This window comes from Ziziphus jujuba, chromosome 2, assembly GCF_031755915.1.
Source record: "Ziziphus jujuba cultivar Dongzao chromosome 2, ASM3175591v1".
NCBI lineage: Eukaryota > Viridiplantae > Streptophyta > Magnoliopsida > Rosales > Rhamnaceae > Ziziphus > Ziziphus jujuba.
Genome location: NC_083380.1, coordinates 27,394,851 through 27,421,812, shown reverse-complemented (window position 1 = coordinate 27,421,812; position 26,962 = coordinate 27,394,851). Strand labels below are relative to the sequence as shown.

Here is a 26,962-nt window from a genome sequence, read left to right as displayed (position 1 = left end):
TAAATAAATTTTAAATATAATTAATTATTTTAAATTATATTTAATATCATCTATTATAGTTACATCATCTATTATAGTTATACATGCTATGTATCACACGGGATGAATACTAGTATTATATATATATACATTTACATTATTGTAATATACAATATTAATTGATTTTCTATATGAAATATCCGCAATCAAATATTCATTTTATAATTTTCACAACCAATTTTACCAAAACTAAATAAAATCAAATATATATAATATACATTGATTTTCTATATAAAATATTCATAATCAAATATTTATTCTATTAATTTTACAGTCAATTTTATCAAAATAAATAAACTCAAATATATGCATTTTTTATATAATAAAATCTCATTATGGTTGTTTGACAACCTAATAATAATTAATAAATTTTTTTTTTCTATTTTTGAAGGGAAACTTAAGCATTCATAAGATGACACGTGTCAGAATTTATATATATATATATATATATATAGATTATTGTTAATATTGATAAAAAAAAAGTATGTTTATTTTAATTTTTTAAAACAAAAACTGATTTTATCTATTTTTAAGTACAACTATAAAAGGTAAAAAATTTCTTACTTTTTCCATCATTTATATAATATTATACTATAATAATAAAAATATATATTAATTGGTAAATAAGATAAGATCAAATAAATTTTTTTTTTAATATAAATCTTATTCTGCCATGTTTAACCATTATTTTTTATGATATTAACTTTTTATGTTCAAATAAAACGATATCTTTATTAATTTCTATATACCCATATTTGTATATGAAAAAATATTTAAAATATGTTTAATTAAGGAAGCTATATACATCATATATTTATGATATATAATATTATAATAACAAATATATATTTTTGTTCTTTTATTCCTAAAAACAAATTTATTATATATAAAAATAAATTTTATTTTGCTATGCTTAACAATTATTATTTATAATATTATGTTTTTGATGTCCAAATAAAAAATATTTTTATTAATTTCCATATAGGCATATTTATATATGTAAAAATAGTTAAAATATGTTTAATTAGGCACACAATATATATACCAGTACATTTTATTCATAAAAATATTATAATAATAAAAATACATATTTTGCTTCCTTCATTGCTAACCCAAATCTATTATATATAAAAATAAGAAAACGTGTATACTACTATAGAAATATTATAATATTATAATAATAATATTTATAATAAAAGAATGGGTCTGCAATTCTATGAGTATAGTAATGTATCATTTTTTTATTATATTAAATATATGGTTATCAATATTTAATAAAAATATATATTTTTTTAAATTTTTTTCAAAACAAAAATTAATTATATATATATATATATATATTTGAATGCAACTATAAAAGGTAGTATCATCAATATAAATAAATAAATAAATAATTATTTGCGAGAAAAATTATAATGATAATATGTTAACACAAAGCATTCACTTTTCGTTTTTTATATATTATATAGATATATATTTTATATTTTTTTGATAATTTTGTTTTTTAAATTCAATTTTTTATTTTAAATTTTAATTCTTAAAGTTTATATTTCGAAATATAAATTTAAAATATATATTTATCTCTCCATTAAAATATAAATTTCAAATATACATTATTTCTTTATATAGAATATTTAATTTGATTAGATAAAAAATTTAATTTAAATGAAATAATAGTATTCCCCTAAATCTTTTCAATTATCTAAAATATATATATATATATATTAATTTTAGGAATCTTTCTTTTTATATATATTCTAAAATGTTCTAACAAAATAATTATTTTCATTAAATTTTATAACTCATTGTTTCTATTTACAATTATTTAAACCTATATAAAATATTTTATCTTGTAGATTTTAGTCGAACCTTGTATGAATATGTATATTGATTAACAAAAATCATACTTTAACATATTCCTGAAAAAATTTCAATTTTGTTTTATATTAAATATTAAATATTCTAATATTTAATATTTAATATTTCATAATTCTTATTCCAATTCGAGTTTATCCATTTTTTATATTTAAGAATATAATAATATAATTATAAAAATAATTAAATAGTAGAATAATTATTTAATAATATTATAATTTTGGTTAATAAAATAAAATCAGCACTGGATAACAATTAAGATTTGAGATTGAATAAGATCACACAAATAACTCAGTCATAATCACAAATCAAATTAATGGTTATTAGTTTTGTATAATTTTCATTATATTGTATAATTACCAAAAAAAATTTACATTATCCTAAACCCTAAACTCAAAATTCAAAAGTATTCAATTACACTTTTAAATATGAAATTCACCTTTTATATAAAATTGATTTTATGTTGCTACATATTGATTAAATTTTGTCATATGTATACATATATATAAGTACATTTTGAGCATTTTTGGAAAATATTGAAAAAAAAAATGCATTATCCATTTTAAATTTTTGACAAAGAGATTAATTTCATTAGTAATTACCATACATTAATATTAATATTTTACAATAAAATTTCATTTATTGCATATCTATATATAAATATGTATTATTGTATAGAGTTTTTTGTTAAATATATTTAATAATAAAAATATCTTTTGTTATATATATATATATATATATATACAGTCCGTCTATGGTGCAGACGGTCCTCATGCTGACCACAGTATTGGTGATGGTTTTTCATAGTATTGGTAATGATTTTCTAAGAAACCGTCATTAATACTATGAAAAACCGTCACTAATACTGCGGTCCTCATGCGGACCATCCTCACCATAGAATTTCCGTATATATATATATATATATATACACATTTATGCTTTTTTACCTTATCTTTAAAAAATTCAAAAAGAAACCAAATAAGGAGAGGAAAAAAAAAAAATTCCTCTTGCCATGCTTCATTCCATCACCAAAAATAAAATCTTCATACCCATATATTATGGAAAGTTTCAAAAATTAAGATCAAATTTTTTATTCCAAGTTTTATGAAGATTGTATAATTTTTATTTTAGAAATATTATATATATATATATATATATTATTTGTGAAAATATTGTTTATATAAATTATGCTAAAATTGTTGTAAATGTTATTGCAAAGATTTATAGTCAAATCTTGATAATGCCCATACATTATGAAAATTTCTAAAAAATCAAGATCAAATTATTTCTTTCAAGTTTTATTAAGATTGTGAAAATTTTTAAACAATTTTATTTCTGGATTTTAATTATTAATAAAGCCTTTGAAAGGAAATAAAATGAATCTAAGGAAACATATGAGAATAATTTTAAAATTGTAGAATTTTTAAGATAATTTTACTTTTGAATTTTAGTTTTTTTTTAAATGCTTTTGGAGGGAACAAAATGAACACGAAGATAACATGTGGTAAAAATTTTTATTGACTCTCTTACTTTTATATATTATATAGATTTGAAGTGGCAGATTCCAATATTGGATCTTTGCCACTAAAAAAAAAAAAAAAAAAAAAAGGATAGAGATAATAATCATAATTGAACTGTCTCTACTCGAATAAAAATATCTATTTAGATATTAAAATCTTAAATACATTATATAATCTAAATAGATTTTATTAATCCTTAAAAAAATTAGATTGAATATGACACTTTGATCTGTTTGATTGAAATAATGAACTTTAAGTAGGCAAATAACCAACGGACTCTTCAATCTGTTATTTCCATAATTTCATTCTATTGCCTCCAATAATTACAATATATACTACATAATAAAGCAAATCTTTCATAATGAAGAATCTTTGCACCAACTCTCACATAATTTTTGTTAATTAAAAAGTAAAGAGATGAAACGTGTAATGTAGTCTAAACATGGGAAAAATTAAATGGTTTTGTGGATGACTAGCTCGTCCTTTTCTTCATCATGAAAACAGTGTTTCAAAAGGTGAAAATGCAATTTTGCACTTTCCAGTGCAGTATATTTGTGAGACAAAGGTATGCAGTCAATTTCGTGAATAGTGGACTTTAAATTAGCAGTTAATTCCTTCCCCCGCTGTAGTATATTTATCAATCCTTAAGTTTTTTTATAGAGGGTTTCGAATATTTATTAGCCTCTTTCTCTTCTATCATTCTTTTTCATTCTTTTGGATAGTTATATATATATATATATATATATGTATTTGGACATTATGTTATATATACAGTAACATTCTGTATCTATGTGCATATACTATAATATTGCGGTAATGGGTTAGACATCTCGTTGTGCTATAAGATTGAGTAGACAAAATAATATTAAGTAAGATGATTAATGCTTCATATTTTATTTACTTTTGAATTTATAGTCTGGTGTGATTGGTGAAGTAATATTACTTTAAATTATTTCTTTTGATTTTTTTATGTTAATTTTTAAAAATTTATGCTATTTTGATATTTATGGTTATTTGTGGTTATTTTCTATTTTGTTTTTCATGTTTCATCCAATAATTATTAACTTTCAGTTCGTTCCAATGTTATGATCTAAGACTTAAATCTTATAGATAATTGCCATGATCCCAATTTATTCTAAATTCATTAATTATTCCAACATATATTATAATATTCTAACTTAATATACTATTATGTTATAACACTAGAAGGATAATTATTAAGAAAATACAAGATAAGCTCTACATATTAAACCAGCATAAAAATAACAATAATAGGAATAAGAAAAATAACAATAACAATAACAAGAACAAGAATAAGAAGATGAATTTTGCATATACAGTTACTTGAAAGGAGACATCCCAACTAGGTTGGCATCCCTCCTACTACAATACAAAGTCAGTCAAGTACAACTGAAATCGAGTCCAAGAAGGACAAACCGACCAAAAGACCTCAAGGGAATACCACCGGCCTCATTAAAACCTTATTAAGAAAAAACCCTAAATGGGAAAACCTCAAATAAGGAAAAAGAGTACCGGCAACACGTAGGTAGGTATCCCTCACAAGTCTAAATGGTCAAAATCAAGAAAGAGAAAACCTCAATTACAACTGGTAGGGTGTACGCGTACCCAGAAACCTTCTTCACCAAAAACACGTAACTTCACAATATCCGGATGCTGCTGCCGATTGTGGTGTTTCTGATGGCATCTTGAAGCAGCAGTTGGCGCACAGGAAGACGATGGACGTGGAGGAGGAAATTGGACGGACTTGATTGCTTCCACATCATAGATCAGACGCTTGCGAGGGTCACCGAGCACTTCGTAGGCCTCGGAGATCTGCTTGAACTTTTTCTCGGCCTCAGATTGTTTGCTGGCCGGGTTCTTGTCTGGATGCCATATCAACGCCTGCCTTTTGTACGCCCTCTTCACTTCATCGTCGCTGGCTTTCCTCTTCACGTTCAGAACGCTGTAGTAGTCCAAAGCCATTCTGAATCCTCTCTTTCTCTCTCCTTTTTCTTTTTTTCTTTCTTTGTCTAACTATTTGCGTAATATACCTTTTTGTGTGGTGTGCTCTCTGTCTATATATAGCTTTGAAAAAGCGGTGAGGCAATTTGGGTCGAGTGTGGATTCTAGAGGAAGTAGGATAGTGAATTCTAGAGGAAGTAGGATTGTGAATTCTAGAGGAAGTAGGATTGTGAATTCTAGAGGAAGGAGGATAGTGAATTCTAGAGGAAGTAGGATTGTGAATTCTAGAGGAAGGAGGATAGTGAATTCTAGGGGAAGTAGGATTGTGAATTCTAGAGGAAGTAGATTGATGGTAAAAACTTTGCTTGAGGACTAAGCAACTCAAGTAAGCGGATGAATAAAAATTCTAATTTGCTTGAGTAACTAGATAATACGAATAGCAGTAAGCAACTCAAGTAAGCATTCAATCCAACTTACTTTTGCTTGAGGAGTAAGCAACTCAAGTAAGTGGATAATAAAAGTTCAGGAGGAAACTTTGCTTGACGAGTAAGCAACTCAAGTAAGTTTTCAAAATCCAGCTGATATATGTAACTAATCTAATCTACTTTATTTACTGTTATTGTATCACTGTCTCTGTTCAATTCAGTGTTAATTGTTCATCTTTTTATTCAAGATATGGCTAGTGAGTTGCTTAGCCGTGACAAAGTGTGAAGCATGGAATTAAAGGGTGAAGATGATTGGGAGCCAATAGAGTTAAGTGGCATAGCTTCTATTTCCTTCTACAAAGATTAAGAATTCGAATCCCACAATCCCCAATAGATTACTGATGAAATTAATCACATATTCTACGTCATGTAGTATATTGAATTGAAACCAAAGGCTAGCGTTAAGACTCTAAACCAGATTTTTCTTTTTTGCTATATATGTTCGTTCTATTCCCAAAACTTGGACAATAATGACTTTTGTATCCATAATCTGTTTATACATCTATGAATAATTCTATTGAATTCTGTTCATTACTTTTGATTTTCTCCCATAAATTAATAGCAATGAAAGAGAGGAAAGGAAAACAGTGAAAAGACTAAGGGTCCAACAAACATTGTTTTCCATCTTTCATGATTTTATTTCTTCTTCTTCTTATTATTAAATTTTTGTTCACCTTTCGGTTTTTAACTATTCAGTATTCTGAAAAATAATGCTAGCCAGTTGTTTAACCACCATCATCGGTGATTCCAACAAGAATTTGACAAACCCTCCTGTCATGATTATGACTGGTAAGTCCCTAAGATCCACCAAGATCCTACTTGCTAAGATCTTTCCAAGTCTTTGCTAAGTCTCTCAAAAAATATTGACCATTTCATGAATGCCTGGAGTTCCAGTGCTAGCCCGAAGAAAGGCTGCCAACATCTATTTCCGAGTATCTGGAGATGGCATTTGCTAAAGCCACAACGTCAGAGAGGGGTAGGGGAAGATTGGCCTACCATCCATCACATTCATCACGTAAGATTGGTCACATAAGATTGATCATTTCTGCATCTTCTAAAATTATTAAATTCAGGTACTTCATTTCTACAATCTCTCACATATAAGCAGGTACTTCAGTTCCCTGTTTGTTTTTTTTCTTTTGCTTTTAGTAAATATTTTGCAAACTCATGAATGACCATGAATTAGTTATAAAGAGATGTAAACAAAATGCACGCAAAAAACGAACAGGGAAAAATCACATGTAAATGTTATTTTTTTTACAAACTCAAAAATGTAAATGTGATACTCTCATTATTCTCTGCTTTTGGTATGTTAGATACTTATTTTATTCCCTTTAACTGACTTGTGATAAATCTTTCTTTTCCAGGTTCTCTAGATTGCAGGTTTCTTATTTTTCTTTTTTTCTTATTTTTTTTCCCTCTCTAAAGTAAAGTTTAGTTGATTGATTAACGGGAAGCTTTTCGGTTGTAAATACTATTCTAGCTCTACATGACCATTTCAGTCTTTTTCTTCAGATAACTAATACCTGCAACCACGGACTGCTTTTCTTGTTTCAAAGTGATTTTGGGATTTGAAACTATCAGATTTCATTTTTATTGCAATCCTGACTCCATATTTTTCACTGCAATCCCAGCACAGGATTGTTTTCGAGTTGCTTGTGCAAGAAGATACTGTAATTCAGTTCTAGCTGTAAACTTGTGATTTCTTTTACACAATATAATGCTTTCCATCTCCTTAACAGAGAAAGATTCATCCCAAAGAGTTTATAAAAAAAATTCCAATTTCAAAATGTAAAAAAGTGAGATTGCTTACTTTGATAATCAAAATAACAAGTTGTTAAAAATCATCAAACACAACCGCAGTCCATGTTCATTTGATTACCAAAACTTAACCAATACGTAATGTAATGGAAAAATGAAAGAACCCAATGTGAGTGCATAATTGTACTTTTTGTGATTTTCTTCCATCGATTGACCGCAATCAAATAGAGAATGAAAAAAGTTAAAGGTCTATTTTTCCAATTTATTTTGTTTTCCATCTTTCATACTTTTCTTTCTCTTATTATTATTTCGTGGCTTTTTTTAAAAAAAAGATTTCGTCTTTTTATAATTTGAGCATCTTTTGGTTTATTGGTTATTAGTTATTTTGAGGTTTATACTAAAATATTGCAGCAGAAAGTTCACCTAGTATGAGAGTTATACTAATATATCTACAACTTAAAGGGCTATTCGTAAGTGAGTATCGGAAAGGAAAAGCAAAACAAGAAAATATAATCAAACACAATCAAAACTTGTCAAATTGAAAAACAAATTTCTAAGCTCTATAGACAGAATACACAACCACAGCCTATTGTCAAGGGAGATCCAATAAGAATCCAAAATTCAGACCTAATATGGTAATATGACTCCTGCTATCAGAGACTTTTTGATTGTTTAAAAAGTGCTTTTGTGATATGAAACGTCATCCAATAAACTATCAAACTTCATTTCTCGCAATATCCCACTGCATGGTTGTTGCAGTCCGATCAGATCCTTACTTTTCATTATTCAATGTGTGGCTCTGATATGTTGCTCCTCTGCATAAACCAGGTTAAGTACGCTCGTAGCACTTCCTTATCCAGGGTAGCAATTGGGTAGGCCTAGTCAATGGCTGGTCGTTTCCCAAGAGCCTTAGCTTTCATGCTTCTCCTCACAGACACTCATTTGGGTTTGCTCCACATTTGATTAGTTTGATATGGAGTGAAGAATTTTGATCATTCAGAGCTGCTATGTTCGAAACCAAGCCTTCAATTGATGTGGCTGTTGCTGGCTAGTTGTTTCACCACTTTATAAACCAAATCCACTGCTTCAGTTAGATTCGAAATGTAGACAATAAAAGATAATTCTTTCATTAATATAGATAATTAATTTTCATTAGATTCTCACAATTTTGGACTTAGAAAAAGATTTTTGGACAATCTCCCAATTTCGATTAGATTTTCTTTGTTATTAAAAAGTTTTAGATTGCATATTTGAATGATGAGTATGACAATCAAATAGAAGTCTACACCCTCTTTAAAAAAAAAAAAAAAAAAAAAAAAAACAATTTGTAGGCACATATATAATATTACTCTGCCTTTATGTAATTTATCAATGCAAAACTGCATAGCATACACAATTGAAATTAAAAATTAATGCTTATTTTTGTGTCTTTGGCTTTGTTGTCGAAGGTGAACATTTGTACATCTTTCTAAAACTGATTTCTTATCTAATTCCTCAAAAATTAGAAGCATATTTAGACAAAATTATGGCGTCCTTACATATAATTTATTTATTTATTTATTTGATTGTACACATTAATATTTGGGGCAAAAGATAAACATGTTAAATTAAACCAATGAAGATTCATTTATAGAAATCTCTGCAAGTGGAAGACATTAATAACCAAGCCAAAACTGATAAGAAATCTCTTAATGTGCATGTTATGTTGGAATTATATTAAATATGCAAATCGAAAACGTACATAATAAATTCCATTAAAGCATAAAGTACTAACCTCCAAACACAGTCATTGATAAAATTCAATCTGTAATCCTGCATGATAGAAAACAACATAATAGTAGTGTCTATGGACACACTATTCTCAACCACTCTCAAATTGATTTCTGAAAAACCTAATAAAAAATACGACGTGTATTTATTTACTTGTCCTAGACCTTTTGTAGTCTGTGAAAGTTAGACTTATTCATTAATTTTAATGCACACCAAAATAATAATAATTTAATAATAATAAAAAAAATATGAATAAATCAAAATGGGTTTCTAAAGAGAGTTGGTCCTCCAGACCAATGAGCCAACCGAAGTATTATAGAGAATGTGTGACCCTACTACAAAATAATAAACAAGCTAGTCCCATTAATAGCATAAATTGGCCCTATAAGTGAGTAATTGATTATGCTAAATCCATAAATATTTATTTATTTAACATTCGCCCACTTGGACTGCATAATCATCATTATATATATTATCCAAAACTTACTTACTACAGAATCTCCCAAAACAAAATACAAAGTTTCATCTAAATATATAGCATGCTAGCAGAGCATGCTAATATACTATACTAGAAAATAAAGATTCTCTCAGCAAATCTCTTAAAATATAATATCATTTCAACTGAGCACTTTGCATGCCATAAACTCAGTCTAGGTCATAGAGATTTACCTAACCACGTGCAATCTCCCAACACACAATGCCATTTCATCCGAGCACATTGTGTATCGATAAGATACAACAATGTATCCGAACTAGGTAGTAGGGACTCACCATGGTACCTATGGATCAATGTACACGTATACATGAACTGAAAGTCTCAACAAGCTTGTAAATAAAAAGAGCAACAGTATGTGTAATAAATTATCTCATAAATAATACTCAATATGGATATTATTGTAGAATACATAATAAACTCTCACTGATCCACATCAGTATGAACTGCCTAACAATCCCACATGAAACACATGCTTCTCAAATATATCTACTGATAAGGCCTTGATAAGTGGATCTACCACCATGCTGTAAGTTGGTATGTGAACAACAGTAATGAGGCCCTCTTCAACTTTCTCTTTTACCATAAAATATTTTACATCAATATACTGTCAGGACCCGTCCAGAATTCCTCCCCGGAACCCTAGACAAGCCCTGATCCCAGGGAAATACCACCGAACCTTCCAACGGAAAATCTGGCAACACCTCCCCTAAGGGTAGGACTTACCAAAAATTACCTGCACTGAAAACACACTTCTATATTCATCCCCTTATTCCTCCCACAATACTACAAATTGATTCTACAATTTTACAGCACTTCACAAGAATAACAGTAATCTAATGCATAAATAAAACATAAGTGTCCAGAACAGTATAAAGAGCTTCATGAAGTGCTATTTGATAGAAAATATAACAAAGATGAAAGAAATATTACAAGTGAATTGAACGAGTACAAAGGTACTTCTCAAACTACGATAGCGGCGGAGATTTGGTTCGCCCCGGAAGAACGTCTACCACCCTTTGCACCTAAGGAAACAGAATTTAAAAATGTGAGATGCTAATCATCTCAATGAGCGACCCTAGCTACTGAACACTTTTAATATTAATAATTTAACAAATAAGGGAGTTTAATTAATACCGGAAATTAAATGGTAAATAAATAATAACAGTTGAAAATAATAATTTCTCTCAAAACTCTCACTAATCACTCCGTTGGAAATGTTCCCTTTTTAAAATATTTTCACAAAACCCGATATTCGTATTTTCTGAAAACCAAGGGATCAAACAATTTAATAAACAATAAATAAATGAATAAATACCCCAAATATAATTAAAATGTAAATAAATATAATAAATAATTTTTGAACACTTTGGGGTTTGAAATTTTGTTTAAAAATTTACACTTGACGCACCACACCATATACCCGTGATGCCCTCCGATACCCAGCATCCCGAGCACCGACTAGTGGGGGGATTAAAGAGAGAAACTTGCAAACGACACTTCGGCGTCCCGACAGTACCGCTGCTGAAACCGTCATCCCGGCCAAGGAGGGAGGCGGCTGTAGCCAATATCAAACTTGCCTGCCCACGGTCCAATGGCAACTCACGGGAGACATAATACTTGTGCGCTAAACCACATATACACCAGAACACCAATACTGTATGAATGCGTCTAAAATAATTATTAAATCAATTATAACTGTACCGTTCTTTCCAAAATTACCGTGGGAAATATACCAATTTTCACATTTACCATCCCACATATTTTCATTTAACAACCCGGTACGAAAACATCGATAACAATAAAACAATAATTTTTCTCGTAATACGAGGTTCAACAAACAATATACCACGGGCATAATTATAAAAATTTAAACTTCCACTTTAAACAAATATTTTCCTTAAAATATTCAAACCAACTATGCCCAAAAATAATATAAAATTCAGACACAATTAATTATTGAAAATACTTGTTCATGTGTAATAAATACCATTAAATCACAATAAAATAATAATTAAATTGTACCACATGAGCATAATTCAAATATCAATTAAACACCAATTAAATATAATTAATTTTCCCAAAATATTTTTAAAGGTGGGTCACTTACCTTAAGCGTGAATATCAGCTAAGATCCTCCGCAGGATCAACTCCACTACTCGCACGCGCACCTAAAACATTCATAGTACACCAACCAAATATATTAATATTTTAATCGGATAACTCCCAAATAGGTACCCGGGGAGCGAACACAAACGACAACTAAAAAATTTTCGAATAATATACTAAATCGAAGCTTGAGTGATGAGGATCACGGATTCGGTCTTACTTCCCGGAGATCGGACCCGAGGTGGCCGGAATCTCCCCTGGGAACTCTGACCTGGAAATACACCAGTATGCTGTGCTCGCCGACCTGTTCCTAGCACACTGCCACTACCATAAGGGCAATCCCTCCTTATGTGGCCTGGCTGCCCACACTGAAAGCATAAACCATCCATCTGACACTGTCCAGAATGCTTCCTCCTACAAATTGGACAAATCCGCGGAGAACCAAAGTGTGACTGCTGATAGGAGCTTGTATCCCCACTGATCGAATGGCGAGCTGGCTGGGGCATACGATAACTGCCTCTCCTCTGAAATCTGCCTCGTGGGCTTAACCCATCACTATCTGAGCCTGAACTATGGCTTTTCTTAGCTGCCCCCTGTCGAGGTACCCCACTATATGAACCTTCGAATGATCTGCTCCTCGAGGGTTTGCGCATCTCCGCTTGTCTCTCTAGCTCGAGCGCTGCATCCCTGGCAGACTGATAAGTGGGATGTACTGATCCAGAAAGGGTGAAGCCGATGTTCTCGTTCAAGCCGTCTATGAACCTCACCTTCTTCGCATGATCGTCGGGAATCAGGTGCATGCAGAATTCTGATAGTTCCCAAAATCTTCTCTCGTACTCGGACACTGTCATGTTCCCCTGTCGCAGTTCCTCGAACTCTCTCCTTCTTGCCTCACGGTAGGCAGGAGGACAATACTCAGTAGAGAAGGCAACCTTAAACTGATCCCACGTATGCCTTCTGCGAGTCTTTTCTATTTTCCACCATTTCTGGGCGTCTCCTTCTAACATGAAACCAAAAATCCTCACCATGTCCTCGTCGGGGCACTGCATCCCCTCTTCTAAGACTTTCTCCATGTTGGATAGCCACTTCATGGCTGCAGCTAGGCCTTGGCTTCCATCGAAATCCACGGCTCCTAAACGTCGAGCCTGATCCACGGATCGATTACTAGAGCTTGAACCTCCTAAGGCTCTAGTTAGTTGAGAGACCAGATTTCTAAGGCTCGATCGACTCCCGGAACTCTCAGCTGAGCGTTCCCGAGTTCTATGTGTGTCTCGCCTACTCGTCGTACCAGATTCTAAGGAAACAAACAAGAGTTTAGAAACAGGGACACTTAAGCACAATTGCAAAAGGAAGAATTACGGATGGGCTGCATAGCAATGCACAGTCCCTTAGGATTACAAGAACCTATGCTCTAATACCAACTGTCAGGACCCGTCCAGAATTCCTCCCCGGAACCCTAGACAAGCCCTGATCCCAGGGAAATACCATTGAACCTTCCAACGGAAAATCTGGCAGCACCTCCCCTAAGGGTAGGACTTACCAAAAATTTCCTGCACTGAAAACACACTTCTATATTCACCCCCTTATTCCTCCCGCAAAACTACAAGTTGTTCCACAATTTACAGCACTTCACAACAATAATAGCAGCCCAGTGCATAAATAAATCATAAGTGTCCAAATAGTATACAGAGCTTTATGAAGTGCTAATCAACAGAAATACAACAGAGATGAAATAAATAATACAACTGAAATGAATGAGTGCAAAGGTACTTCTCGAAACACGATAGCAGCGGAAAATTGGTTCGCTCCGGAAGAACGTCTACCGCCCCTTGCACCTAAGGGAACGGAACTTAAAAAGTGAGATGCTAATCATCTCAATGAGTGACCCTAACTACTGAACACTTTTAATAACAATAATAATAATAATATAACAAATAAGAGAATTGAATTAATACCAACAATTAATAAATAAATAATAACAGTTGGAAATGATAATTTTCCCTCAAAACTCTTGCCAATCATTCCGTTGGAAATGTCCCCTTTTTAAAACAATTTCACAAAACCCAATATTCGTACTTCCCGAAAACCAAGGGATCAAACCATTTGAGAAACAATAAATAAATAATACCCCAATATATAATTAAAATGTAATAAATTATAATAAATAAATTGTGAACAACTTTGGGGTTTGAAACTTTATTTGAAAATTACACTTGACGCACCACACCATATACCCGTGATGCCCTCCGATAACCAGCGTCCCGACCACCGACTGGCGGGGAGATTAAAGAAAGAAACTTGCAAACGGCACTTCGGCGTCCCGACAGTACCGCTGCTGAAACCATCATCCCGGCCAAGGAGGGGGGCGGCTGTGGCCAATAACAAACTTGCCTGCTCACGGTCCAATGGCAACTCACGGGAGAAATAATAATACTTGCGCGCTGAACCACATATACATATACCAGAACACCAATACTGTATGAATGCGTCTAAAATAATTATTAAACCAACTGTACCATTTTTGAAAATTTCCGTGGGAAATATACCAAAATTTCTCACTTACCATCCCATATATTTTTATTTAACAAATCGGTACGAAAACATCGATAACAAATAAACCATAATTTTCTCGTAATACGAGGTTCAACAATTAAAATACCGCGGGCATAATTTATACAATTTAAACAAATATTTTCATAAAATATTTAACCCAATTATGCCCGAAAATAATACTTAAAACCTCGTACGATTATTACCAAAATATACTTTGCTCATGCATAATAAATAAATTAAATCACAATAAAACCATAACTAAATTGTACCACATGAGCATAATTTAAATACCAATTAAACATAATTAATTGCCCAAAATATTTTTGAAGGTGGGTCACTCACCTTAAGCGCGTAAATCAGCTAAGATCCTCCGCAGGATCAACTCCACTACTCGCGCATGCACCTAAAACATCCACAGTACATCAACCGAATATATTAATATTTTAATCGGGTAATTCCCAAATGGGTACCCGGGGAGCGAACACAACGACAACTAAAAGTTACGAGTTATATACCGAATCGAAGCTTGAGTGATGAGGATCACGGATTCGGTCTTACTTTCCGGTTATCGGACTCGAGGTGGTCGGAATATCGCCGGAAAGCTTTCGGGTTTTGACTCCTCAATTCTCCCAAACTGTCATGAATTGGCGAAAAAGGATGCCGGATTCGGGTTCAGGAGGTCGAACACAGTGGACAAAGACCGGCGATGCGACTGGGTACTCGCCGGAACAGTAACTTCTGGCGAGCCGCCGCAGTCACCGGCAACCATCGCCCGCGGTGGCCGTTGGCTGAGATTTTTTGCAGCTTTGTAGATCGAGGGGAGAGGAATCCAACGGGACCGGCGGTGAGGCAAACGGAGGCTGGACGGCGGAGAAATCGGGGTTTGAAGAATTTTGGCCCCTAGCCGGAAAAAGCTCCGATCCCGGCGCGTCGGAGGTGGTGAGGGGTGGCTGGCGCGTGTGGCCTAAAAATGGCCGGAAAGGGGTCAAACGGCGGTGGAGGGAAAAATCACCGCCAAACTTCTCCGCCTCGATCCGGGCGCATCCGGCGGCCAACGGCCATGAAATTTTGGGGTTTTACCGAAAATGGGGAGAGGCTTCCATCTGGCCGGCGCATGTAACGTGAATCGGCCAAAAAATTTGAAGATTCCGGCAGCCGATCGGTTTCTCTCTCTTTCTCTCTCTCCTCTCTCTCTTTCTCTCTCTTCCCCGATATTTTTGTCAAATAAAAGCCACCGTGTGACACTGTTCATTCCACGTGGACCAATCAGGTGCTGACATGTGGCATCACTGTGCATTTAAGCCAGATATAATAAAATATTATGGTATCCGGCGAACTTCAAACGTCCATAACTTTTTAACCAAATGCCCGATTTAAGCGTGCCGCTAGTCTATGAACTCATATCGATGAGTACTTTACAATCATACAAGAGTCAAAACAAAATTACACCACAAGAAAAAGTCAACTCCCGGCACCTTTTGGACTGTTTGCACCTCAATTTATTTTGCTCATAACTTTTAAACCGTAGCTCCGTTTTCGACGTGCTACTAGTCTACGAACTCGGGGCATCATGAACTTCGCCACGGTACCCTGGTCAACTAGAAATTCCCACTGGGACAAAAAGTCAACTTTTGACCCGCTCGATCAATGGTCAACCTCGATCAACGTGCACGGATTCCGATGCGATTTGGGACGGGGTGTTACAGGCGGTGGCCATTGGCTGAGATTTTTAGGGGTTTTGTAGATCGAGAGGATTCCAACGGGACCGGCGGTGAGGCAAACGAAGGCCGGACGGCGAAGAGATTGGGGTTTGAAGATTTTCGGTGCCTCGCCGGAAAATGCTCCGATCCTGGCTTGTCAGAGGTCCAGTGGCCGTGAAATTTGGTGGGTAGGCCGGAATTGCCACGGGTGAGCGACCGGTCATGCGCGTGTGGCTTAAAAGTGGCCGGAAATGGGTCAATGGCGGTGGCCGACGGTGGAGGGGAAAAATCACCTCCGAGCTTCGCCGGCTCGGTCTTGGCGTGTCCGGCGACCGACGGTCGTGAAATTTCAGGGTTCGACTGGAAATGGGAAGGCGCTCCAGTCTGGCTGGCGCATGTAGCAAGGATCGGTCGGAAAATTGGTTGAGTCCGGCAGCCGGTCGTTTCTCTCTCTCTCTCTCTCTCTCTCTCTCTCCTCCTCGATGTTTTTGCCAAATAAAAGCCACAGTGGGTGACACTGTTCACCCATGTGGACCAATCAGGTGACGACACATGGCATTACTGTGCACTTAAGCCAGATATAATAAAATATTACGGTATCCGGCGAACTTCACACATCCATAACTTTTTAACCAGATGTCCAATTTAAGCGTGCCGCTAGTCTATGAACTCATATCGACGAGTACTTTACAACCATACAAAAGTCAAAACAAAATTACACAACAATAAAAAGTCAACTCCCGGCACCTTTTGGACAGTTTGCACCTCGACTTGTTTTGCCCATAACTTTCAAACCGTAGCTCCATTTTCAACGTGCTACTAGTCTACGAACTCGGGGCATCATGCACTTCGCGACGGTACCATGGTCAACTAGAAATTTCAACTGGAACAAAAAGTCAACTTTTGACCCACTCGGTCATCGATCAACCTCGGTCAACGTGCACGAATTCCGATATGATTTGGGATGGGGTGTTACATATACCTTGCACTAGAAGTACCTTTTAAATTATTGAAAAAAGACACCGCTGCAGTATTGTCACAATACATCATAATGGGCTTCTTAATAGAGTCAACTACTCATAAATCATGAATAAAATTCCAAAGCCAAATTGCATGATAAGTTGCCTCATAACACGCCACATACTCTACCTCCATAGTTGAGGATTGTGCCATAGATTACTTAGCACTCTACCAAGATATAGCACCTCCTACCATGACAAATATATATCTAATGGTAGATTTCTTATCATCCACACAGCCTTTATAATCTACATCACTATAACTAATCACATTAAGAGAGTTGGTGCATATATATATGTCAACATATGATCTTTAGTACCTTGAAGATACCTAAAGATCTTCTTAACTAATTGGTTATGAATAGGACCAGGATTGCTCATAAATCTAACAAGCACACCCACAGCAAAGGCTATGTTAGATCGTGTACAAACTTGAGCATACATCAAACTACCCACTACTAAAGAATAATAAATATTTTTCATCACCATCCTCTCTCTATCATTCTTGGGATATTGGTCTTTAGAAAGTTTCTCACCCTTTATGGGTGGTACACTTCTAGAAGAACAATTGTGCATATCAAACCTCTTAAGGTTCCTATCAATATAGGCTCTCTAAGACAACTACAACATATAATTACTTCTGTCTCAAACAATCTTAATGCCCAAAATAAAATAAAATAAAATAACCTCACCAAGATCTTTCATGTCAAAATGGTTGCACAACATCTACTTTGTCTCTGCCAATAAGTCAGTGTCATTGGTAGTCAAGAGTATGTCATCAACATATAACACTAAAAATATAAAACTGCTCCTACTGGCTGTCATATATATACACATATCAACAACATTCTCCTTAAAGTCATTTTTAGTGACAACCTCATCAAACTTGAAATACTATTTTTTCGAGGCTTGCTTAAAATTATAAATAGACTTCTTGAGCTTACAAACCAAATTACCATTCCCCATTTGCTGGAAGCTAACTGGTTGAACTATATACACATCCTCATAAAAAACCATTCAGAAAAGCGGTTCTGATATCCATTTGATACAACTACAAGTCACAATGTGCCACAATCGCCATAATGATTCTAAAAAATTCCTTTGTGAATACAGGAGAGAATGTCTCTATGTAATCAATTCTTTCATTATAGATAAACTCTTTAGCTACAAGTCTAGCCTTATACCTTTCTATTTGACCATTAAAGTCTCGTTTAGTCTTAAAGACCCATTTGCACCCAATAGACTTGCTACCCACTGGTAATTTAACCAAATCCCAAAACCATTTGATGCCATGGATTTCATTTCATCTTCCATTGCACCTAACCAAAAATTCAAGAGTAAACTATTTATGGCCTCCTCATAAGTGACTGGATCAGGACCCGTCCAGAATTCCTCCCCGGAACCCTAAACAAGCCCTGATCCCAGGGAAATACCACCGAACCTTCCAACGGAAAATCCGACAGCACCTCCCCTAAGGGTAGGACTTACCAAAAATTTCCTGCACTAAAAACACACTTCTATATTCATCCCCTTATTCCTCCCACAAAACTACAAATTGATTCCACAAATTTACAGCACTTCACAACAATAACAGCAACCCAGTGCATAATTAAAACATAAGTGTCCAGAATAGTATACAGAGCTTCATGAAGTGCTATTCAATAGAAAATACAACAAAGAAGAAAGAAATAATACAACTGAAATGAACGAGTACAAAAGTACTTCTCGAAACAAGGTAGCGGCGGAGAATTGGTTCGCCCCGGAAGAACGTGTACCACCCTTTGCACCTAAGGGAACGGAATTTAAAAACGTGAGATACTAATCATCTCAGTGAGCGACCCTATCTATTGAACGCCTTTAATATTAACAATAATAATATAACAAATAAGGGAATTTAAGTAATACCGGCAATTAAATAGGTAAATAAGTAATAGCAGTTGGAAATAATAATTTCCCTCAAAACTCTCACTAATCACTCCGTTGGAAATGTTCTCTTTTTAAAACATTTTCACAAAACACGATATTCGTATTTCCCGAAAACCAAGGGATCAAACAATTTAATAAACAATAAATAAATAAATACCCCAATTATAATTAAAATATAATAAATTATAATAAATAATTTTTTGAACGCCTTTGGGGTTTGAAATTTCATTTGAAAATTTACACTTGACGCACCACACCATATACCGGTGATGCCCTCTGATACTCAGTGTCCTGAGCACCGACTGGCGGGGAGATTAAAGAGAGAAACTTGCAAACGGCACTTTGGCGTCCCGACAATACCGCTACTGAAACCGTCATCCCGGCCAAGGAGGGAGGCGGCTGTGGCCAATATCAAACTTGCCTGCCCACGGTCCAATGGCAACTCACGGGAGACATAATACTTGCGCGCTAAACCACATATACATACACCAGAACACCAATACTGTATGAATGCATCTAAAATAATTATTAACTCAACCGTACCGTTCTTTCCAAAATTACCGTGGGAAATATACCAATTTTCACATTTACCATCCCACATATTTCCATTTAACAAACCCGGTACGAAAACATCGATAACCAATAAAATAATAATTTTTCTCGTAATACGAGGTTCAACAAATAAAATATCGTGGGCATAATTATAAAAATTAAACCACCAATTTAAACAAATATTTTCATAAAATATTTAAACCAATTATGCCCAAAAATAATATTTAAAACCACATACGATTTATTAGTGAAAATACCTTGCTCATGCATAATAATTAAAATTTAATCACAATAAAATAATAATTAAATTGCACCACATGAGCATAATTCAAATATCAAATAAACACTAATTAAATATAATTAATTGCCCCAAAATATTTTTAAAGGTGGGTCACTCACCTTAAGCGCGTATATCAGCTAAGATCCTCCGCAGGATCAACTCCACTACTCGCACGCGCACCTAAAATATCCACAGTACACCAACCAAATATATTAATATTTTAATCGGGTAACTCCCAAATGGGTACCCGGGGAGCGAACACAAACAACAACTAAAAATTACGAGTGATATACTGAATCGAAGCTTGAGTGATGAGGATCACGGATTCGGTTTTACTTCTCGGAGATCGGACCCGAGGTGGCCGGAATCTCGCCGGAAAGTTTTCAAGATTCGCCTCCTCAATTCTCCCAAACCATCACGAATTGGAGGAAAAGGATGGTGGATTTGGATTCAGGAGGTTGGAATCAGTAGACAGGGACCGGCCGTGCAACTGGATACTCGCCGGAACAGTGACTTCCGACGAGCCGCCGCGGTCACCGGCAACCGTCATTGGCGGCGGCGCGTGCGGTGGCTGTTGGCTGAGATTTTTGGCAGTTTTGTAGATCGAGGGGAGAGGATTCCAACGGGATCGGCGGTGAGGCAAACGGAGGCCGGACGATGGAGAGATCGGGGTTTGAAGATTTTCGGCGCCACGCCGGAAAATGCTCCGCGCGTCGGAGGTCCGATGGTCGTGAAATTTGGTGGGCTGGCCGGAAATGAGGAGGTGGTGAGGGGTGGCTGGCGCGTGTGGCCTGAAAATGGCAGGAAATGGGTCAAACGGCAGTGGCCGGTGGTGGAGGGGAAAATCGCAGTCGAGATTCGCCGGCTCGATCTGGGCGCGTCCGGCGACCGGCGGTCGTGAGATTTTGGGGTTTGGCTGGAAATGGAAAGGTGCTCCCGTCTGGCCGGCACGTGTAGCAAGGATCGGCCGGAAAATTGGACGATTTTCTGCGGCCGGTCGTCTCTCTCTCTCTCTCTCTCCTCTCTCTCTTTCTCTCTCCTCCCTGACTTTTTGCCAAATAAAAGCCACCGTGGGTGACACTGTTCATACATGTGGACCAATCAGGTGATGACACGTGGCATTACTATGCACTTAAGCCAGATATAATAAAATATTACGGTATCCGGCGAACTTCAAACGTCCATAACTTTTTAACCAGATGTCCAATTTAACCGTGCCGCTAGTCTATGAACTCGTATCGACGAGTACTTTACAACCATACAAGAGTCAAAACAAAATTACACAAAAACAAAAAGTCAACTCCCGGCACCTTTTGGACTGTTTGCATCTCGATTTGTTTTGCCCATAACTTTCAAACCGTAGCTCCGTTTTCGACATGCTTCTAGTCTACAAACTCGGGCCATCATGCACTTTACCACGGTACCATGGTCAACTAGAAATTTCAACTGGAACAAAAAGTCAACTTTTGACCCACTCGGTCAACAGTCAACCTCGGTCTATGTGCACGAATTCCAATGTGATTTGGGACGGGGTGTTACAGACTGGATATGAATCATCACTTATATTAAACTCATGCTCTTGCAAGTAAAGCTCATAGTTATAAGGAATAGCTGATCTCCTAGTCCTTTGTAACCTTCTCAAAGGCACATTAACATCTGTAATAGCTGGAACATCCTATTCTTCAACGATCAACTACTGGTTCATTAACAATGGGTTCAATAACATCTCTATTAGGAACAATAACACTGGAAATGTATATATTATCTTCTTTGAATTGAAGCTCCCTTAGACCATTACTATCATTAAATCCAAAATCATCTTTAAAATAAACAACCCTTTTTGACTCCACAATTCTGATGGTGTGAGATGGACAAAAGAATCATGAACCTTTTGATCCTATACAATAGCCAACAAAATAACCACTAATGATTTTAGGATCCAATTTGTTAATGTGGGGATTATAAAGTTGTACTTCAGCTCTGCAACCCCATACACGAAAATGGTGCAAATTAGGCTTTCTTTCTTACCACACTCAAAAGGAGTTTTAGGAATAGATTTACTTGGAACTTGATTCAAATTATAAGTTGCTTTCCTCAAAGCCTTTCCCTACAAGTAATTTGTCAAACTAGAATTTGCTAACATAGATCGCAGCATATCCAACCAAGTGTGATTTCTTCTCTCAGCTATGCCATTCTTCTAAGGAGTACCAGAAACTATATATTGTGCATCAATGCCACACTCATGTAAATAAATTGTGAATGGTCTTGGATTCCATCCAGTCTCATCATATCTGCCATAAAATTCACTATCTTTGTTAGACCTCACAGCCTTCAACTTCTTATTTTTTTGAAGCTCTATCTTTACCTTAAACTGCTTAAAGGCAACCAAAGAATTCGACTTCTTACAGAGAAGCTCAACATGTCGATAATGAGAGAAATCATCAATAAAGGTAATAAATACCTATAACTACCCAAAACAGTTGGTATAAAAATTCCACATATATCAGTGTGGATTAACTTCAAAACATCTCCACACCTTGCTATCTTATCTTTTCTAACTTCGGAAGTTAGCTTCCCTTTCACACAGTCAACACAATCAACTATTGGTTCCATTTTGCCAAAAAATTAAATTTCTTATTTTATATATTTTTATTAAATCTTTAATAGTTAAAAAAAAAAAGATATATTAAAAACCTCTCAATTCATGAGTTTTCATTCTCTCAATAACATAGTACATATAACCTACAAATTCTTAGCTCCTAGAAGAATATAATCTTATTAGTTATTAGTTATTAGGTATTAGTTTTTTTTTTTTCCTCATATTATTTATCAATTGTTATTTATGTAATAATTTTATATTGTTCATTTTCATAATACGTATATTATACATATATATTTGTTTTTCGTTTCTAATTCATGTTTGTAGTTATCAATTCCCCAATTGTACCATTGTTTATCATATAAAAGCAACCCATATATATTTTTTAATGTGTATTCTCTAATTTATTTATTTTTTTAGAACTGCCTTTTGCATAATTCATTATCAGTCAAAAAAATATTATCAAAATTTACCTTAAAAAGTTTTTAAAAATTATATATTTATAATAAAAAATAATTTTTTTTAAAAAAAGTATTAACAGTATTTGATAAAGGACCTTATAACAATTGTTGCCTAGGGCTTCACTAGAAGTTGAGACGGCCTTGAGTATATCAAATTATCGGCATTATGTATTTTTCTCCCTTCTGAGTTAGACGCATTGAATTGGCTTAGAATCATATGATCAATTAGTAATTAGCAATAGGATATTTTAGACCATTGAAGCCTATAAAACATAGCCAGGGGCAAGCTGAGATGTTAATGGTAGAGGGCCAATAGTAAAAAAAAAAAAATATATATATATATATATATATATATGTATATGTATATATATGAAGTATAGTTGATCAAATTAGGATAAAAGATTATAAAATTACAAACTATTTCAAGTAATCTCTTAAAATTAGGAATGTAATTGAAATATCAATAAGGAAAAATAATATAAACTTTCTCGAATAAAAGATATTATATTAAAAAAGTTTCAAATGATCATAAAACAGGATAAAAGAAGAAATTAATTATTTTAGGGGCCATAAAAAGTTACATAGGGTAACTAAATGAAAAAAATTTAAAAAAATACATAAAAAATAAATGATTTTCCCAGGGGCAGTGGCCATGTGTCACGGTCCTACATTTTATGCAGCGGAATAGACCGTGCGGCGCCAAGACTCTCCAGTCATGGCCAGCCTTTTCACTATCCGAGTTCATATATCGACCCATCTGATACCAATTGTATGCTCATGAGGTTCCCATAGTCGTCATGGCTCATGTCGCTCAGCAAGCTAGCCCGATGGCCTTGCGCCCACTCGGTAGCTTGTTACTCAATCTTGTGCCAAGATCTAGCCAGCAACCCATCTCTTCACTCGGGCCTTGGTCCATGCACATCTCGAATAGCATCCGACCCTAGAGCATGCACACCAGCATCATGCCAACATGCCCTCAGGGTAGCAACACAAGGTTGGAAGCCCACATATGAATGTCACCCAATGGCACGGTGTCGCCCCGTCCGTGCCTATTTAGCTTCCGACCCTCTTGAGCGAGGCAGAACCCGAGCCCCCGCTCATTGGCACATTTGCCACAACCTTGTAACAAAGGCCTACGTGTGTTCTTGGCATAGCCGATAGAAAACGGCATAGCGAATGCTACACTTAGCCTCTGACACAGGAGTGACGCGCAGTACCAGGTCGTAGCGCCTACCGGTACTGTCCTCGGGACTCCCTGTCCCTCGGAGACATAAGCCCACCTTCGTGGCACTATATGTCCGCCCCATGGCTTGCCGTCGCCCATGGGAAGCTCGCTTAGCCCAAGCTAGAAGCCGGAGCCGGGGGCCGTGGAGAGCCAACACGGACCACCCCCCCTAAAGAGCTTATTGAGCCATTTCCATTCTGGCAGCCATAGATATCACTTTGTGCGAGGAATCATAATGGGGTTTTCTCTAGCAAACCTTCACATCTTGGCTTGCCATTCGATATGCACCATCCTAGTGACATTCTTAAGAACTTCCCACGGCCCGGGATCGAAGATCCCGACCTTCAAATATTTACGAAAATGCCACTAGGCCATTCCAAAGGTGCGGACCGTCACATCCTCCCCCACTTCATTACGTCGATGCCCTCATCGACGTGCCCGCTGGCTATCCTCAAGACTCCTGCACTCCGCGCAACACCTTTCATCCACATAAGCTCTTCAGGCTCAAACTCAAGATCCTGCATACTTCGTCCCTCTACCTCTGTAGAATCACCCTCGTGACGACCTTCGCGCGCCCACTCTTGGACTTGGCCAAGGACCTACTACATGCATTCACCCAAACTCAAGCTTTCCTCAAAACGTGCACCTCCTTGTGCATAAATTAGTGCTTCGCCCCGCACTTTCAGCTCGATATGCAGATGGTGTCCCCCCCTCGGACAAATTCTGCCTCTTGTGTATCTCGCTGGCACCCTAGCCAGACTCATGTCCCCCTTGGACAAATGCTTTCTTCACTTGTTGGCATCACTCTTAGCCAACTTCATGTCCCTTCTTGGACGAATAGCTTCCCGAGCTCCAAAGTAAGGCATCCTCTTGCCTTCAAGGTCCTCTCGTGGACCGAACTCTACCAAATAATCCGATGGTGACATTGACCCTCTCATCGAGCACACCGTCTCCTCTCAGGTGGTGCCCCTACGTCAACTATCCCAACGGTACCCAAACTCGAGAGTTCTTCATGTGGTAGTTCTCCTCTCTCTTGAACTCCACTTCATGCATTTTCGGCACTCTGTTGCCGTGACGAGCTAAGTTTCCCTTCTTAGCTCTTGTTCCCGCGCTCAAATTTCCATCTCCACGATGGTGAGGTGCTAGCAATTCTCAAGCTAGCTTTGCCTTCTCCAAAGGCAAATTTATGCACAACATCCCTTGAGTGTGCATCTCAAATTTCCATCTCCACGATGGTGATGTGCTAGCAATTCTCAAGCTAGCTTTGCCTTCTCCAAAGGCAAATTTATGCACAACATCCCTCGAGTGTGCATTTATCCTTGTGGCTTCCAAAGCCAACCCTTGCGCAAGTGGCATCCTCTTCCCGACGAGTTACCACATCTTGAATGGAGGTCCTCTCTTCTGCGACCTCCTTATTTCGGCTGTTGACACCTAGTGTCGTCTTGAACTAAGTCCTTTCCTTAGTTCTTTGCCTCAATCTTGCTCACTTTTGTATCTCGGCTCCTCCTCTGAGCCAGTTTTGCCCTCTGGCAAATTTACAGTGCTCCACGCATCCACTCGTCTTGACTTCTCATTCGCTTCGACAAGGTTGTCTTTTCTCTTGGACAAACGTGGCCTCTGCCACCCAGCCGCACTGGCTTGCTCTTTCTTCCCCACTCTTTGTGGCTGTCAAGACTCTTCGTCAAAATGGATCTATTTTTGGTATTTTCTGTAATTCTTAAGACCAATACCCCAAAAGAAACACATGGCTAACAAGCCCTCAATTATTCAAGAGAACTGCACTACTTACGGCTTGTGCTCTCATTTAACGACGCATGAATTCCTTTCTGAGCACCAGTCACTTATTCCAAATGCTTGTCCCATTCATGAACTTCGCATTTGCCTCGCTGCTCGAGCATCCAGTTAAAGTGTATTTGTATCGCACATTGGTACTCGTTTGGTGAACATCCCCACATCATATTCAAGTTGGGCATGCCGCCACAACTAACCATGCTCCATGCAAGAATGCCCCCTTCACAGTAGCATCGGGGTTCTACGGATCCAAGCATCACCAACCAATACCATCCGTTCCTCGGTTCGCCTATTGCAGGACAAACCGGGCTCTGATACCACTTGTCACGGTCCTACATTTTATGCAGCGGAATAGACCGTGCGGCGCCAAGACTCTCCAGTCATGGCCAGCCTTTTCACTATCCGAGTTCATATATCGACCCATCTGATACCAATTGTATGCTCATGAGGTTCCCATAGTCGTCATGGCTCATGTCGCTCAGCAAGCTAGCCCGATGGCCTTGCGCCCACTCGGTAGCTTGTTACTCAATCTTGTGCCAAGATCTAGCCAGCAACCCATCTCTTCACTCGGGCCTTGGTCCATGCACATCTCGAATAGCATCCGACCCTAGAGCATGCACACCAGCATCATGCCAACATGCCCTCAGGGTAGCAACACAAGGTTGGAAGCCCACATATGAATGTCACCCAATGGCACGGTGTCGCCCCGTCCGTGCCTATTTAGCTTCCGACCCTCTTGAGCGAGGCAGAACCCGAGCCCCCGCTCATTGGCACATTTGCCACAACCTTGTAACAAAGGCCTACGTGTGTTCTTGGCATAGCCGATAGAAAACGGCATAGCG

At 36.3% G+C, this 26,962-nt stretch overlaps 1 protein-coding gene across 1 annotated transcript; it reads right to left on the bottom strand.

Annotated features, from left to right (window-relative positions):
• Positions 1–4,739: 4,739 nt before the first annotated feature.
• On the bottom strand, positions 4,740–5,664 carry LOC132799117 (uncharacterized). The gene has a single exon (XM_048474196.2). It carries the CDS (start codon positions 5,415–5,417, stop codon positions 5,031–5,033), a length of 387 nt encoding a protein of 128 aa, XP_048330153.1. The 5' UTR covers positions 5,418–5,664; the 3' UTR covers positions 4,740–5,030.
• Between the last annotated feature and the right edge of the window lie 21,298 nt (positions 5,665–26,962).

What these genes read in the sequence shown, in the direction of transcription:
- LOC132799117 (XM_048474196.2), bottom strand. Translation starts at nt 5,417, where the DNA reads ATGGCTTTGGACTACTACAGCGTTCTGAACGTGAAGAGGAAAGCCAGC.